This window comes from Coregonus clupeaformis, chromosome 33 (assembly GCF_020615455.1).
Source record: "Coregonus clupeaformis isolate EN_2021a chromosome 33, ASM2061545v1, whole genome shotgun sequence".
NCBI classification, from domain to species: Eukaryota; Metazoa; Chordata; class Actinopteri; order Salmoniformes; family Salmonidae; genus Coregonus; species Coregonus clupeaformis.
The window spans coordinates 27,835,553-27,854,146 of NC_059224.1; the positions used below are offsets into that span (position 1 = coordinate 27,835,553).

At 41.3% G+C, this 18,594-nt stretch overlaps 1 protein-coding gene across 1 annotated transcript; it reads left to right on the forward strand.

The window, feature by feature from the left end:
* The first annotated feature begins 308 nt into the window (after nucleotides 1-308).
* On the forward strand, nucleotides 309-18,076 carry nus1 (NUS1 dehydrodolichyl diphosphate synthase subunit). Its single transcript, XM_041860626.2, has 5 exons — nucleotides 309-1,039; nucleotides 2,138-2,272; nucleotides 13,433-13,585; nucleotides 16,088-16,187; nucleotides 17,065-18,076. The coding sequence occupies exons 1-5, from the start codon at nucleotides 673-675 to the stop codon at nucleotides 17,153-17,155; spliced, it is 846 nt and encodes a 281-aa protein (XP_041716560.1). The 5' UTR covers nucleotides 309-672; the 3' UTR covers nucleotides 17,156-18,076.
* Nucleotides 18,077-18,594: the final 518 nt, after the last annotated feature.

Here is an 18,594-nt window from a genome sequence, read left to right on the forward strand (position 1 = left end):
ACGAGCTGTGTAATTAGCCAGTCAGTGTGTCAGGGGACAGCTGGAGAGCGTACCTGATGGCCCTAGACAGGTGTGGAACCACACCTGAGGACCAAGTGGAGCAGACCGACACTGAGGAGTATTATGATTATGATTCCTAGCTGGAGAAAATAGATGTAGCGGGGGCATATCATGTTTAGCTGAACATACTGGGTATTTTTTGTATTTTGAATGTTTTAACATGTATTAGTGTAGTTTGGCATTGACTACTACGGAAGTTACCTTTAGCGGTGTAGCCTATAAAAAAAATATTGAACTATTGTATTAACAGCCACTGCAATATACATGAGTAAATAGGTATAAGTAGAATACACAGACAGACTTGCACTTCTAGGGTGCTAAACCTGCACATTACCTCTAGGCCGCGACAGAAAGTGCAACCCTAGATCTCGCATGATTTCATGTTTGCTGACTCGTCCAATCACTGAGCTCGACTGAGCTACGTGTATCTCCGGGTTCAAAGTGTAAGGGTTGGATGAAGATGGCAGCCGGCAAACGGTGATGTTGGCAGGAAGCGAAATGTCTCACAGTACTAGATTAGTGTACAGCCATCATTACTAGACTTGAAATGCAGCGCTCAATACATTTCTGATAATTATTGTATTTAGAGATTTTGTCGAGGAGGGCTACATAATGGCGCTCGTTTACGAGTTCGTGTGGCGGGTTCTACATGTCCTTCTCCACATTCATAGAACGCTTATCACTTTGTTCCGAATCCGCCTTCGGAATTGGAATGGGCGGCTATGGTCACGAGCCTTAACAGCGGTTCTTGTGCCGATAGCTCTCTCGTTTCCCAAACAGAAAAATCTCGTTCCAGCACCCGGTAAACGCGTTGGTCGTCGGTATCGCTGGGGGGCGGATGGGAAATCTCTGGAGAAGCTGCCTGACCATATCGGCTTGTTGATAGTGGAAGAGGAGCCGAGAATCACAGACATTGCCAACCTTGTCGTGTGGTGCATGGCAGTCGGCATATCTTATGTCAGTGTGTACGATAACCACGGTAAGATATCATTTGATTATAGAATGTGTTCATTATTTGTATTACTTATAAAAAATTCACACCAGGAAGTGCTAAATACAACGCCAGCAGACAGTCACGTGCTAGCTACCCATCTGTTTTTGTAATCAGATGAAGCAAGTCGTGAATTTTTCTATTTTGGTGCTTAAATATCTTTGATAACTTATACAAAATATACATTCTGATAGTCAAATAGCTTCAGAAATCTAACAGCCCACTTATGCAATATCAGCTTACTAATGTATCTTCCCCCTCCCCCCATTTCAGTGTGAAAGACGAGTAATACTTCCCTGTATCAGTATCCATTCAGTTTACAGTTTAGTCATTTAGCAGACGCTCTTATCCAGAGCGACTTACAGTAGTGAGTGTATACATTTTCATATTTGTTTGTACTGGTCCCCCGTGGGAATCGAACCCACAACCCTGGCATTGCAAGTGCCATGCTCTACCAACTGAGCCACACGGGACTACACAGATCATATTCCTGGTGCTTACATTGTCTTTAGGCTCTGCCCTCCTCCCCAATATGACATGTCTTGTCATTAGAGAAACCTCTGCAGTGCAAAAGCTACTTTATTGTTAATTAACTATCTAACAATGTTGTATAACTACATAGATGATTTCAGACAGAGAAGCCTCAATAGGCTTTCAAGGTTTGCCCAATGGCTTTTTCAGCTAATTAATTATTTGAGCTTAGAAGGAATTGTCTTAACTGAAAGGTTACACACATAGTATTTCTATTCCTGTTTCACCACAGCCACTCCTACTGGGTCATAGGCTAGTTGTTGGAAAATATTGTTTAATCCTTCTTGATGGCCGTCTCAGTGCTTGGTGGTGTGGTGTTTTTCCTCAATGTCTGCTGACTGGTGTCCTCACTCTCTCACTGCCAATTTGCCATATGACACATTATTCACCCCTAATGACTAGCCTTACTAGCTATATCATGATGTTAATTTAAGATCTCTGCTCTAAAAGACAGCAAATGTTTGTATTTCTTGTCTTTCAGTTGTTGAGATTGGGTGTACGTCCCCCATATGATATAGGCTATTGGATTGCTCACATATCCCTTTTGGTTCTCAGGTGTGTTCAGGAGGAACAACTCCAGGCTGATGGATGAGATCCTGAAGCAGCAGCAGGAGCTCCTGGGTCTAGAAGGCTCCAAGCAGCACTCTGTAGAGTTCCTCAACAATGGCACTGACAAACAGGACCATCAAGGTGAGACAATTGAACTACTGAACACCAGGGGCCGTATGTATCAAGCTTCCCAGATTTGGAGTGCTGGTCTAAAGAACTGAGCCCTATATTAAGTTTGTGGTTTGAGGAGTTAGTAACTTTGGTCAACTCGGGATAACCGGTACCACGAAAGTAGCTCACCTTTTAGCTAGGTACATTTTTATGCCAACGAATCCTTCAGAAGTAACCTTCTCCCGGGCAGGCTAAGGGGCTTTTCTCATTGATGAAAGTTGAAGGAGAGGCAGTGTTAAAGTACATTAACTTTTCAATTCACATTAGCAACGGAACATCATGTGCCGCAAGAGGGTTCGGCTCTTGGCAAAGGGCATTTAGCGTAAATATCCCTATGAAATATCCCAGTATAGCCACTAGCCAGCATGCTTCAACTATGCAAGCGACTTTTCTATTATAACTATATTACACATTTGAAAAATGGAACCAAACCACATTACACTCTTGAATAATGCAAAAATTCACAAACGTACAGACAATAAAGGAAAAATGTTTTTGTCTGTATGCTACACTCATTACATTTTAGCCTCAAAAGGACAGTTTTAACACCATGTCTTCATCAAGCAACATTAGCCTATCAAAAATGAACGATTAAGCCTACTACCCCTCTCATTCACAAACGTGCATACAATAAAGGTAAAATGCATAGTCACTTTAACTCTACCCACATGTACATATTACCTCAATTACCTCGACTAGCCGGTGCCCCCGCACATTGACTCTGTACCGGTTACCCCCCTGTATAGTTATTTTATTTATTTTTTACTTAACACTTTTTATTTATTTTCTTTTTAAAAAACTGCATTGTTGGTTAAGGGCTTGTAAGTAAGCGTTTCACTGTAATGTCTACACCTGTTGTATTCGGCACATGTGACAAATAACTTTTGACTTGATATGAATATAGAAATACAGTAAGCCTACTTTACAACATTACAAGTCAGGCTTCATTTTTGTATCAATATCATGCAAATCATTTGGCCTACATGTGGTAAAAGCAAATTGCGACTGGGTATAAAATATGTGAATTCACTGGGGAGTTGCGACATGCTGTTTTTATATGGAAGCCCATACCCGCCACCCCCAAAAATAAATACATTGAAATGCCTCATGATTTGTGAACTTGTGCACAATTAATCTGTGTTTCAGTCTGATCAACTGCAGCCTATAACAACTACAGCAGTGGTTCCCAAACTAGGGGTCGCGACGTCATGTGGGGTCGCCCGATATGAAAATGGGGTCGCGGGAGAATTTCAATAATCCTGGTTTAAAAAATATATATACAGTACCAGTTAAAAGTTTGGACACACCTACTCATTCAAGGGTTTTTCTTTATTTTGACTATTTTCTACATTGTAGAATAATAGTGAAGACATCAAAACTATGAAATAACACACATGGAATCATGTAGTAACCCAAAAAGTGTTAAACAAATCAAAATATATTTTATATTTGAGATTCTTCAAAGTAACTACCCTTTGCCTTGATAACAGCTTTGCACACTCTTGGCATTCTCTCAACCAGCTTCACCTGGAATGCTTTTCCAACAGTCTTGAAGGCGTTCCCACATATGCTGAGCACTTGTTGGCTGCTTTTCCTTCACTCTGCGGTCCAACTCATCCCAAACCATCTCAATTGGGTTGAGGTCGGGTGATTGTGGAGGCCAGGTCATCTGATGCAGCACTCCATCACTCTCCTTCTTGGTCAAATAGCCCTTACACAGCCTGGAGGTGTGTTGGAACATTGTCCTGTTGAAAAACAAATGATAGTCCCACTAAGTGCAAACCAGATGGGATGGCGTATCGTTGCAGAATGCTGTGGTAGCCATGCTGGTTAAGTGTGCCTTGAATTCTAAATAAATCACAGACAGTGTCACCAACAAAGCACCATCACACCACCTCCTCCATGCTTCATGGTGGGAACCACACATGCGGAGATCATCCGTTCACCTACTCTGCGTCTCACAAAGACACGTCGGTTGGAACCGCAAATCTCCAATTTGGACTCCAGACCAAAGGACAGTTTTCCACCGGTCTATTGTCCATTGCTCGTGTTTCTTGGCCCAAGCAAGTCTCTTCTTCTTATTGGTGTCCTTTAGTAGTTGTTTCTTTGCAGCAATTTTACCATGAAGGCCTGATTCACGCAGTCTCCTCTGAACAGTTGATGTATGTTACTTGAACTATGTGAACCATTTATTTGGGCTGCAATCTGAGGTGCAGTTAACTCTAATGAACGTATCCTCTGCAGCAGAGGTAACTCTGGGTCTTCCTTTCCTGTGGCGGTCCTCATGAGAGCCAGTTTCATCATAGCGCTTGATGGTTTTTGCGACTGCACTTGAAGAAACTTTCAAACGTCCTCAATGTTCTGTATTGTCTGACCTTCATGTCTTAAAGTAATGATGGACTGTTGTTTCTCTTCGCTTATTTGAGCTGTTCTTGCCATAATATGGACTTGGTCTTTTACCAAATAGGGCTATCTTCTGTAAACCCCCCACCTTGTCACAACACAACTGATTGGCTCAAACGCATTAAGAAGGAAAGAAATTCCACAAATTAACTTTTAAGAAGGCACACCTGTTAATTGAAATCCATTCCAGGTGACTACCTCAGGAAGCTGGTTAGAGAATGCCAAGAGTGTGCAAAGCTGTCATCAAGGCAAAGGGTGGCTACTTCTTTGGTTACTACATGATTCCATGTGTGTTATTTCATAGTTTTGATGTCTTCACTATTATTCTACAATGTAGAAAATAGTAAAAATAAATATAAACCCTTGAATGAGTAGGTGTTCTAAAACCTTTGACCGGTAGTGTATATCTACAGAAATAAGACAGATCCTGCTTCTGTTGCCTGTTTGAGTGTTTGTTTTATAGCCTACTGATTTCGTGAGCACCAACCACAACATGTCGGATAAACAATTTCACAAGTTTGTCTGTTCGCTATGCTGTAATAAAGGCTTTACTTTTTTATTTAGTTTTAGAACAGCTTCTCTGGTACTATTTAGTGTTTACACTGTTCCAAATTGTCAGAAATTATATTTATTATAATAATAACCCTCATTTGTCTTGATCTTCTTATTGTTATTATTATTATTATAATAAGCAATGTCGTTATCATTAGTAGGCTTAGTATAGCAACCTTGTATAACCACCATCGAGCTTTAAGCCTAAGAGCACATCCTGTTTAGTCTTAATACCATAACTTACTTAGGCCTATATTTCAATACTTATATAAGCTACAGTACTGTATCTATCAATCATTCATTCATTCATCGTGTCATCACACAACATATGAGTCATTCATGATTTAAAATGCAATCAAGGATTTTAGTTTTAAAATAAAATAAAGCGAACCTTGAATAATTAGCGTAAATAATAAATAAACTGTTCCATTTTGGAAATTGCATTCACGAATGAATGCAACTGATTTTAGTCTTTGCTGTAATAAAGGTGAAGAAAAAATAAAAATATTACACACTCTGGCATGCTTATAATTTTTGTGTTTACATTGTTCCAAACGGTCAGAAATGATATTGTAATCTAACAGCACCTGTTTGGCACACATAATATGCACACAGCGCTTGCTCCTTACCTTATTTTTCTTGATCTCCAGTATTTTCCACAACTAGGCAACTTTATTCCATTCTGACTTTCCCTTTACCACCTGTGCAACCAGTAAACATTCCCCCGTTTACAGTTAATTTGTTAAGTCTTCTGCATCCATTTTGCTCATCACATGCGTTACGGTGTTCGCAATAACCAATTTATTGATGTGATTGTGATATGCTATAGGTCAGGCCCTATTCGTCACGTGCATGCGATGCACACGTGTCACGTAAAGAGAGCAAGGGTTGAGGGAATAGGAAATGTTTTTCCTAAACAAATGAAAGATTTCGGTAACAGAACTTTTCAGTCATGAATTGGCTGTAATTATGTTGCAGCTTCAGCAACACGGACAGCGCGATAAACAATGTTGATGTTATGTGGTGGTCGCTGCAGCAGCGAGGAGAGAGACAACGGGTACTAGTAGGGCTGAACCCATTTAGTCGACTGGTAGATTGTTTGGTCGATAGGCTGTTTTCTTTTTTTTGGGGGGAGGGGGTAGATCAGCTTTAATGTTGCAGATAGATTGTAACTTCCATCAATGTAATTGTCTGCATCACTTCCAATCCCCCATATGTTTTTTTCCCTCGCAAATATATATATGTGTATATGTGTGTATATATAAATGTGTGTGTATTATATATGTATTACATATACATACATACATACATACATACATACATACATACATATGTGTATGTATATGAATATACAAACATATACATACATACAGTGGGGAGAACAAGTATTTGATACACTGCCGATTTTGCAGGTTTTCCTACTTACAAAGCATGTAGAGGTCTGTAATTTTTATCATAGGTACACTTCAACTGTGAGAGACGGAATCCAGAAAATCACATTGTATGATTTTTAAGTAATTCATTTGCATTTTATTGCATGGCATAAGTATTTGATCACCTACCAACCAGTAAGAATTCCGGCTCTCACAGACGTGTTAGTTTTTCTTTAAGAAGCCCTCCTGTTCTCCACTCATTACCTGTATTAACTGCACCTGTTTGAACTCGTTACCTGTATAAAAGACACCTGTCCACACACTCAATCAAACAGACTCCAACCTCTCCACAATGGCCAAGACCAGAGAGCTGTGTAAGGACATCAGGGATAAAATTGTAGACCTGCACAAGGCTGGGATGGGCTACAGGACAATAGGCAAGCAGCTTGGTGAGAAGGCAACAACTGTTGGCGCAATTATTAGAAAATAGAAGAAGTTCAAGATGACGGTCAATCACCCTCGGTCTGGGGCTCCATGCAAGATCTCACCTCGTGGGGCATCAATGATCATGAGGAAGGTGAGGGATCAGCCCAGAACTACATGGCAGGACCTGGTCAATGACCTGAAGAGAGCTGGGACCACAGTCTGAAAACCATTAGTAACACACTACGCCGTCATGGATTAAAATCCTGCAGCGCACGCAAGGTCCCCCTGCTCAAGCCAGCGCATGTCCAGGCCCGTCCGAAGTTTGCCAATGACCATCTGGATGATCCAGAGGAGGAATGGGAGAAGGTCATGTGGTCTGATGAGACAAAAATAGAGCTTTTTGGTCTAAACTCCACTCGCCGTGTTTGGCGGAAGAACAATGAGTACAACCCCAAGAACACCATCCCAACCGTGAAGCATGGAGGTGGAAACATCATTCTTTGGGGATGCTTTTCTGCAAAGGGGACAGGACGACTGCACCGTATTGAGGGGAGGATGGATGGGGCCATGTATCGCGAGATCTTGGCCAACAACCTCCTTCCCTCAGTAAGAGCATTGAAGAAGGGTCGTGGCTGGGTCTTCCAGCATGACAACGACCCGAAACACACAGCCAGGGCAACTAAGGAGTGGCTCCGTAAGAAGCATCTCAAGGTCCTGGAGTGGCCTAGCCAGTCTCCAGACCTGAACCCAATAGAAAGTCTTTGGAGGGAGCTGAAAGTCCGTATTGCCCAGCGACAGCCCCGAAACCTGAAGGATCTGGAGAAGGTCTGTATGGAGGAGTGGGCCAAAATCCCTGCTGCAGTGTGTGCAAACCTGGTCAAGACCTACAGGAAACGTATGACCTCTGTAATTGCAAACAAAGGTTTCTGTACCAAATATTAAGTTCTGCTTTTCTGATGTATCAAATACTTATGTCATGCAATAAAATGCAAATTAATTACTTAAAAATCATACAATGTGATTTTCAGGATTTTTGTTTTAGATTCCGTCTCTCACAGTTGAAGTGTACCTATGATAAAATTACAGACCTCTACATGCTTTGTAAGTAGGAAAACCTGCAAAATCGGCAGTGTATCAAATACTTGTTCTCCCCACTGTATATACAGTGAGGGGGAAAAGTATTTGATCCCCTGCTGATTTTTTACGTTTGCCCACTGACAAAGACATGATCAGTCTAATTTTAATGGTAGGTTTATTTGAAGAACAGTGAGAGACAGAATAACGACCAAAAAAATCCAGAAAAACACATGTCAAAAATGTTATGAATTGATTTGAATTTTAATGAGGGAAATAAGTATTTGACCCCTCTGCAAAACATGACTTAGTACTTGGTGGAAAAACCCTTGTTTGTAATCAGAGGTCAGACGTTTCTTGTAGTTGGCCACCAGGTTTGCACACATCTCAGGAGGGATTTTGTCCCACTCCTCTTTGCAGATCTTCTCCAAGTCATTCAGGTTTCGAGGCTGACATTTGGCAACTCGAACCTTCAGCTCCCTCTACAGATTTTCTATGGGATTAAGGTCTGGAGACTGGCTAGGCCACTCCAGGACCTTAATGTGCTTCTTCTTGAGCCACTCCTTTGTTGCCTTGGCCGTGTGTTTTGGGTCATTGTCATGCTGGAATACCCATCCACGACCCATTTTCAATGCCCTGGCTAAGGGAAGGTTCTCACCCAAGATTTGACAGTACATGGCGCCGTCCATCGTCCCTTTGATGCGGTGAAGTTGTCTTGTCCCCTTAACAGAAAAACACCCCGAAAGCATAATGTTTCCACCTCCATGTTTGACGGTGGGGATGGTGTTCTTGGGGTCATAGGCAGCATTCCTCCTCCTCCAAACACGGCGAGTTGAGTTGATGCCAAAGAGCTCGATTTTGGTCTCATCTGACCACAACACTTTCACCCAGTTCTCCTCTGAATCATTCAGATGTTCATTGGCAAACTTCAGACGGGCCTGTATATGTGCTTTCTTGAGCAGGGGGACCTTGCGGGCGCTGCAGGATTTCAGTCCTTCACGGTGTAGTGTGTTACCAATTGTTTTCTTGGTGACTATGGTCCCAGCTGCCTTGAGATAATTGACAAGATCCTCCCGTGTAGTTCTGGGCTGATTCCTCACCGTTCTCATGATCATTGCAACTCCACGAGGGGAGAACTTGCATGGAGCCCCAGGCCGAGGGAGATTGACAGTTATTTTGTGTTTCTACCATTCCCTTCTCACCAAGCTGCTTGGCGATGGTCTTGTAGCCCATTCCAGCTTTGTGTAGGTCTACAATCTTGTCCCTGACATCCTTGGAGAGCTCTTTGGTCTTGGCCATGGTGGAGAGTTTGGAATCTGATTGATTGATTGCTTCTGTGGACAGGTGTCTTTTATACAGGTAACAAGCTGAGATTAGGAGCACTCCATTTAAGAGTGTGCTCCTAATCTCAGTTTGTTACCTGTATGAAAGACACCTGGGAGCCAGAAATCTTTCTGATTGAGAGGGGGTCATACTTATTTCCCTCATTAAAATGCAAATCAATTCATAACATTTTTGACATGCGTTTTTCTGGATTTTTTTGTTGTTATTCTGTCTCACTGTTCAAATAAACCTACCATTAAAATTATAGACTGGTCATTTCTTTGTTAGTGGGCAAACGTACAAAATCAGCAGGGGATCAAATACTTTTTTCCCTCACTGTACATATCCTTTAAAAAAATATATTTCCCTTTATTACTTTCCAACCCCACCACCCCTTCCCTAATTGGAGTAAACTAGTGAACAACAATGCTTAGGCCTCTACTTCCAGCTTATACATACTATATACATTTTATGGACACAGTCAATTTTGACAATATTTCAATTTTGTTTGTTTTTACTCCTGATTCACAAAATCTCTCAACCTATAACCTGTATACTTATTATGGACACAATATGCTTTACATTAGTTATCTTGTTGTTATTAGTTGTTGTCGGTAGGCTGTTGGTCGACTGAGATTTTTTTAGTCGAGCAGTGGCAAATATATATATATAAAAACGAGACTCCTGTCTGAGTGGACTAATCCATTGCAGAGAATTCTTTAATGCAGGTGATGGCACACCAGTATCACCAGTAGTACATTTACTGTTAATTCCCATAATTTCTAATCTACAATGTTTGTTTGGTTACGGTAATTTCTGTTAATTAATTCATTAAATATATTATTATTAAAGTCTTACCGTTGTAATTGTAGGAGTGGACACGTTGTTTACAGAGCGTACAACCTAGGCTGCACTTGTGAGAAAAAAGTTTTGGTTTATTTCATTACGTTTACGAGTTGTCAATGTTAATTGTCTTTTTACTTCTTATCCCTTGCGCAAATAGCCTACAGCTGTGTCTGTCTGTCCGTAGCTCACTGGCTGGGAAATATTTCATACAATGTTGCATGTTTGCTAGCACGAGCTTCCGGGCTGTACCAAGTTAATACAATAGTCGATGCAGTGTTTAAAGTTTGTTGCAGACAATGCATAGCCAATGTGATTTATAGGATATCTATTTTTATCAGGATATTTTCTACCTGTGGGCTGCATTGTTTTTATTTTGTTGGCTTTATGTAGGCTATTTTTACATATTGGCAATGGCAATATAAGTTATTTTTAGATTTGTGTCATTTTCATTTAGATTGAATTTTGATTAACCACATGACATTGATTTTGAGATATGAAGACTATATTATAAATTAAATTAAACTGTTCCACGTTTAATGTGCATATGAAAATAATAACTGGGACGCAGATCAGTAGAAACGGTACAATAACTTGGCACTCCAAATGCAAAAGGTTGCTGACCGCTGGTGTAGCCTATTACCGGCAACTTCAGGAGCATAATGGCAGAATCTGCGAAGGCCAGCAGCAGCGGGAGGAGGGTCGGGAACAGGTTTTTGTTCTTCTGGTTAGGCTATATTGATCTCTGGCTCGCTCTCTCTTTAGTAATTTGTGTGCCTTCATTTTTAATCGCAGTGCTTAAAGCATCAGACAAGCTCAGTAGCCTACATATAGTTGATTCAAACATAGGGTGTGTCTATAAATATAAAAATACAAGTGAGAAAATGTCGACCTATCGATTGGTCGAAAGAACAGACGACTCTCGGTCGACCAAGATTGTTTTTAGTTGTGGACAGCCCTAGGTGCTATTGTCACAGTCACTCGCTGTCATTTTTTTCTAACAGCGCAGCAAGTCTGAGCCTGGCCCGGCAAAATCTGATCAATTATGGTCGGACTCCCTCTAGTAATTTGTGTGTCTTAATTATTTCATCAAACAGTGCGCTTAAACCATCAGACAAGCTCACTGCATGTAGTTGATTTGATTAAAACTCATAGGATGTGTCAATATATGGAAAAATACATGTTTTAACATTTTGACCAATCGATTGGTTCGAAAGAACAGACGACTCTCGGTCGACAAAGATTTTTTTTTGTCGGGGACAGCCCTAATGTCTATACAGTTCAGCTGTTTCAGAATTATTGCTCAGCTATTACCATTTATACTGTAGGAGTGTTGGGTTGAACGAGACAAATCTGTTCACACTACCCTGCTCTGAGGGGGTGCAACTGTCGGTCGAGTGTCGCACTCTACCTCTGGAGGTAGCAGTAGAGACGTAGCAAGTTCACATTGTATAAAAATATATAGCTGAGGATATTCTCTCGACGCCTTTAGAGCAGGGATCATCAACTAGCAGCGGGCCGTTTTTTTTCTTGAGCGGATGGTCGGGGGGCCGGAACATAATTATAAATAATTTGTAGACTGCAAATTGACAGCAAGAAGCCCAAACAGATCAAATATTTGACTAAAACATAATCATTTCAAACCTTGGAAACGATCATGTCTCTCTCTTGTGTGTGGGAATACTTGGGAACAGATTTCCAAAATGTAAATAACTTGGAGCTGATTTCCTGTTTTTTAGTCTTTTATGTCCAACCATGAAAAACAAAATGTGCTGAAAACAGGAGGGGCCAAATACAACCGCCGTGGGCCGCCAGTTGGGGAACCCTGCTCTACAGAATCTATCATAGTGTGAAAAGGGTCTAACTTAGGGCTAACTCCATTTTAAGTGTCTGAGCCACGAGTTGACCAATGAAATCAGATTCCCTACCTTTCGCAAAGATTGCATCATCATCCCCTTCATTTGAGGAAGACTACTGATTCAATATTTTTATTAGGCTAATCAAATGTTTTTTTGTTTGTTAAACAGTCATTTTAAAATTCCTATCACATTACACGTTTAGTAATGACAGAATGCATTTGAAACTTCACGCACACCAAAACTTGTGTATGACTTTATTTTGGAAAATGTTAATTTATTGATAGGAGGGGGGGGTGCTTGTGCATTGATAAGCACACAGACTGCATTAACGATAACTAATAAAATAAGGACATCACTTCAACAAGCCTATTTTACACCATAGCCTGAAAAGCTGGAAGGGCTACAACAGAGAAGCATTCAGAACTCTCCTATGTGTAGGCTATTTGGTTGTTAATTACCATTTATGAATAAATCATTCAATTCTATTGGATACTACACAAACACTTTGAGGCTTCATTGGAGTGCAATATTCACAATTCATCACTTATTGAATGAAGTTTGAAACTCATTATGAAGATTATAGTTTATTATTATTTTTAGATGGATTCCAGTTCCACCAGGCTTTTGTTTATAGCTTCTGTGGCGTGTGTTTATTAAAGGGAATGTGGACTGCAGCCAGCCTGTATGGGCTGATTTTAAGATTTATTGTGTAGTTTTACTCGCCATCTGCTCTTGGCACCACCTTTATCCCCAGAGCAAGTCAATCTGTTATGACATACAGTCACACTTCCACCATATGGAGAACACAACACAGAAGAATTCTCTTCACCAAGGAAATTGGGCAGCAGGTAGCCTAGCAAACCGAAAAGTTCTCAGACTAGCTGAAAAATCTGTCTGTGCCCTTGAGCAAGACACTTAACCCTATGGATAAGAGCGTCTGCTAAATGACTCAAATGTAAAAAATAAATTCCTGTTCACACAGAGACCCTATAATTCACTAATATAACTTATGAATGATATGATCCTGTTCTTCATTGTGATTCCTGTTCGTCATTGTTTTCAAATCCAAAAAACACCTGTTTATGAATGCGATATTCAAGCGCAACAGCAGGATTGTGAAGCAGGATTTCCAAGTTACCACCTGCTGACCTTTAGTCAAAAAGAAACCTGACACGTTTACCAATGATTGGTGTTATTACTGTGGTTGTGTGTGTGCCTGAGTACCGGTATTTGTGTTTGTGGTCTTATTATGACCGTATTCCTGTGTGTGTCCACAGTGCTGTCGTGTCAGTCGGTGGTGAATGTGCTGTCTCCCGACGATGGGAAGCTGAGGATCGTCCAGGCAGCACAGCAGCTGTGTAGAGCTGTGGAACAGATGGAGAAGACATCCAAAGACATCAACGTCACTGTGCTTGACTCTCTACTCAGAGGTGAGGAGGAGGTCCCTGCTCCATGATCAGGAGGAGGACAGGACATTGGTTCTCACTGTTGTCCTTAGTGCTGTTATTTATTGGCGGTGGACAATACCTTTTATTTAATTGTTTTATCTTATCAGGATAAACCACAGACATTATATTGATCATATCCGTATTACAAGCTGGAGTAAAGTCAGTGAAGTCTAGCTCACCAGCTCTCCTTTGGCATGATGTTCAGAGTAGCCATTTCACTCTATTTGAAGCTCAGCAAGGATGGAGGAAAGGGATTGAGTAAAGGTCAAGGAGCCCCCTGTTAGACTAGCTCCAACAGTGTTTGATCAAAAGATGAAGGAAACATGAAGCACTGGGAGTCTGTGCCAGAGAGAGCTCTTCTCTCAAAGTGGGTTATTTTCCCTGAGCCCTCTGCCCACCCCGGCTCTGCCCATCGTTAGTCCCTGGCTAAGACTAATCACCCTCACCAGCTCTAAATCTCGTCACGAGTACTTCAGTGGAACATATCCATTTGCACTCGCTCAGTAGAAGATGATGGATGAGACCCAAGGCACGAGTATGAACAAACTAATGAGAAAGAATATAAACTACAGAGGATAGCAGAGTTCACTTCTGTGCAGTTAAGTCCAGTCCAGTGTACAGTGAAGTTATGGTGTGTTTCCCTCTCAAGCCCAGTAAGTGCAGCTGTTCTTCAGTACAGTCAGATGTCAGAGACCCTCTCTCTACAGCTGTCAGGATCCAGGGGTAGCACAGTGAAAGGGACTCTCTAATCATCTCACTATCTAAGGGGCTTGGCAAGCTGCTGCTGTAGTTCTGTAAGGCTGCGTTTACACAGGCACCACAATTCTGATTTTTGGCCAAACTATTGGCAGAAGATCTGATCTAATTGATCAAAAGACCAATTAGTGACAAAAAGATCAGAATTGGGCTGCTTGTGTAAATGCAGCCTAACATTCAAGAAATTGAACTGTCATTTCAGATAGCTAGTTTCTCTCAATCTTTTCAACAGTCCTTATGAAAACCAACCTCCTAAATATGTCAACAACAAAAAATAAGCCTGATCTCTTTTATATCTCTCAGATATAGGACAGACACTTCAATACAAAGTTCCTTTAGATTTTTTTTTACTATCTGTTTTTCCATGTATGAATCAGTTATTCAATTTTTCAATGGGATAATAGCAGTAAGTGTTTGTAATAAATTCAGTGTTTGATCTAATAATTGTTTTGTATTTTTTTTAAAGGTTCTGTTAATATTTTTTTGACCCATCTACACACAATACCCCATAATGACAAAGTGAAAACATGTTTTTAGAAATGTTAGCAAATTTATATATTTTTTGTTATACAGAAATACTGTCTCATTTACATAAGTATTCACACCCCTGAGTCAGTAGAAGCACCTTTGGCAGTGATTACAGCTGTGAGTCTTTCTTGGTAAGTGTCTAAGAGCTTTCCACACCAAAATTCTTCAACTCTGTCAAATTTGTTGTTGATCATTGCTAGACAACCATTTTCAGGTCTTGCCTTAGATTTTCAAGTAGATTTAAGTCAAAACTGTAACTCGGCCACTCAGGAACATTCACTGTCTTCTTGGTAAGCAACTCCAGTGTAGATTTGGCCATGTGTTTTAGGTTTTTGTCCTGCTGAAAGGTGAATTCATCTCCCAGTGTCTGGTGGAAATTGTTTTACTCCTGAACTTATTTAGGCTTGACATAACAAAGGGGTTGAATACTTATTGACTCAAGACATTTCAGCTTTTCATTTGTAAATAATTTGGGAACATTTGGAAAAACATAATTCCACTTTGACATTATGGGGTATTATGTGTATGTATGCCAGTGACCAAAACATCTAAATGTATCAGTTTTTAAATTCAGGCTGTAACACAACAAAATGTGGAAAAAGTGAATACTTTCTGAAGGCACTGTATACTTCCATTCATTTTTTAAAACTGGTACCGGGCTGTCTTCAGGCAAGTCTTGGGGGCGTCCTAGAGCAAAACAATCGACATGCTCGTGAGAGGCCAAACCGTTCGGAAGCTACAGACAGAAGTTGGCAGATCGGTGGTATCGACTTCAGATGAGTCCCGTGACGCTTGTGGGGGTCTTAGAGCAAAACAACTGACATGTTCGTGAGTCATCTTTCCATAGAGTTTGTAGGCCAAACCGTTCGGACGCTACAGACGTTTTCGGGAGAAGACAGATTTTTCGGGATGTCTCATGGTCTGACAAACACCGCTGTAGCTCAGCCACCTTCCGCCGCAGATGCGGAATGCCGCCATTGGCAGATGCGGTGGATTGAGACGCAGCCCATGCAAAAAAAATCTGATATCTAGCTTAAACAGGTGGATTTTTATGGGGATTTTGTTTATTATGCTAATTTGATTTCCGCAGGGCCGCAGAAATTGACTCGAGGGTTAAATGCTCCGCAGAGGCCACTGTGTGAGATATCCATTGATTGTGTTTTTCATTTACCTCTGTCCATGCTCTCTCTGTTTGTGCAGAGTCGAAGAGTACACCAGATCCAGACCTGGTTCTGAAGTTCGGCCCAGTAGAAAGCACCCTGGGGTTCCTGCCTTGGCACATCAGACTGACAGAGTTCATGTAAGTATTGCGTGTGTGTATTAGATGAGGCTGCCTTACTCATGTGTAGAAGACTGCTTGGAGAGCTGCTGCTCTGTAGAGCTGGACAGGAATGACAGAGGTTCTTCTCTTAATCCTGTCCGATTTATAGCCACTCTCTCTCTGTGTGTGTGTGTGTGTGTGTGTGTGTGTGTGTGGGAGACAGAGAAAGTGTGTGCGTACCTATGCTTTACCTCCTGAGTAGAATTGATATGGGCCTGTTTTCATCTGTGGAAATTAACTGGTAAACCTGTCTCTGCTGCCTCACTTATCTCCCGGCTTGACCGATTTGCAACACTTTAAAAAATGCTGCTGTGTAACCAAGTAGAAGTAGTAGTGCTATTTTAAAGATAATGGAAATACATAGAGAAAATGTTGCAGTTCAGCCTACATAAGATATGCAATTAGACTTTACCAAATGATGATGCATCACTAACAATTACATAAATCCTATTTTTAGACATGTGTCATTGTTTGGCAGTCATGAAGTTCAGTCAGAATGGCCCACATTATTGTATGTAATCAGTGTTTACAAAGCAACATTTTATTTGACATATACTGTATTTGGAAGGACTGTTTAGACTTACCTCTACCAAACACTAGATGGCGGTATAGTACTGGAACTGCTTTGACTGTAGCTCAAGCAGCAGCTTTCGGTCATTTTTAGACAGCCATCGTAAAGTACATAATTGTATTTGCAGGGAGCCTTTTTACAAATGTAACATGACATTTCTGTTGATCCCTTATTGCTTGGTATCTATTTTAACAACATTATTTAGCAGATAAACTACAGCCATCTGAAGTAGGCTAGAGGTGTCTCTCTAGTATATGTCTCTAACATCCTCCCTCTCTCCTGCAGCTCCTTACCCTCCCATGTGGATGTCTCCTATGAGGACTTATTCAGTGCCCTTCAGCACTACGCCTCCTGTGAGCAGCGGCTGGGGAAGTGAGTGATTGGCCACGCCCCCTCCAGAGGAAGGGGAACGACGGGTGGGGTAGGGGCCGCCCTAGCCCCTCCTCCGTCCGGGTCGCTATGTTTAAAGTGCAGGCACTAGAGAACAAGCAGCCAGCCAGACAGCGTACCGACGCATCAAATCGAATTGCATCTCCACTCACTCACTGTTTCTCTGCTCATCCGCAACGCTCGCCAGGCCGCCTCTGAGGCATGCTGGGTAGTACGGGCCCTGCCAAGGTAGCGGCACGCACTGAACATCTGCCAGCTTGGAGGAGATCCGACAATACCCTGCGTCAGCCGGATTAACGAGGAACCAACATCACCTGAAGGACATGGTTAGCAGTATGGTGTAAATCTAGTGTTCTTCTCTCTTTCTCTCTCTGTTTGCTGTAGATCCTACACCTGCTGAAGGATGTCTGAATACATGGTTGTACTTTGTCTTTATTCAAAGTTACTATTGGTGGACTGTGTGTGTCTGCTTGTGTACCTGTGTGAAAATCAGCCAGCAAGTATACAATTTCCCCCATGACCATCACTACTCTTTCATTTGGTGTTGACTCTATTGCTCCGTCCATAACGTGAAGATGATTGCATATTGAAAGAGCCCCTTAATAATCCTCAGTGCTGCCTTCTGTTGTTCGTCCATGTGAAGATTGACTAACTCTTGTATTAAAGTGTTGTTGGGCTGCTATTTCGTTAATCTAATTTAAAACTCAGAGATTGTCTTTCTCTTTGGTTAGACGGCATACTGTAGTATTTACACCATAATGCTAACTCTTAGTACTTGTGGGACTAAAACTCCCAGACCTTCACTAGCTAAGGTACCAGTGGTTGGGTTGTCATAGGAAGTTTTGATGGGTTGTTCCACATGGAGCCTGTCAGTGTAAATGATCAATAAATGTTACTGAAAACCCCATATATACAGTACCTGCTTCGTTTGGATTGGATTCCCTCAGCTTCTTTTGAAGACAGAATGGACTGCCAATAATGTGTCTTTTGAGTAATCTTCCTTTGAGATAAATGGAACCGATGTAAATGGTTGATTTATAGAGTTGTGTTGTATGACCTCATTTTATGCATGTCCCCTCACATGTAATGTGTTCTTTGGTGAACAAGTGTTATATCCCCTGTTCTATATGCAGCAAGAGGTATCAAGGGCCTGGTGGCTTTTAAATCTCAAATTATCAGCTATTGAACAATTGAAAGAGTCACGCTGTTGTCACCTTGGATTTGTTAGATCATTATTTATAAAAAATTATAATAATTTGCACTGCCACTGGTGGGGTCTGCCTTTCCTTAGTCATTGCGTCCCAACCCATATCACTAAGTAAGTGTTTCACCAGTTGAGAGCTGTGTAACTCGGGCGAGGGACTCCGATGCAGGTTTCTAGACCTTTTTATATGCAGCAATCATCCCAATGCATGAAAGACTACA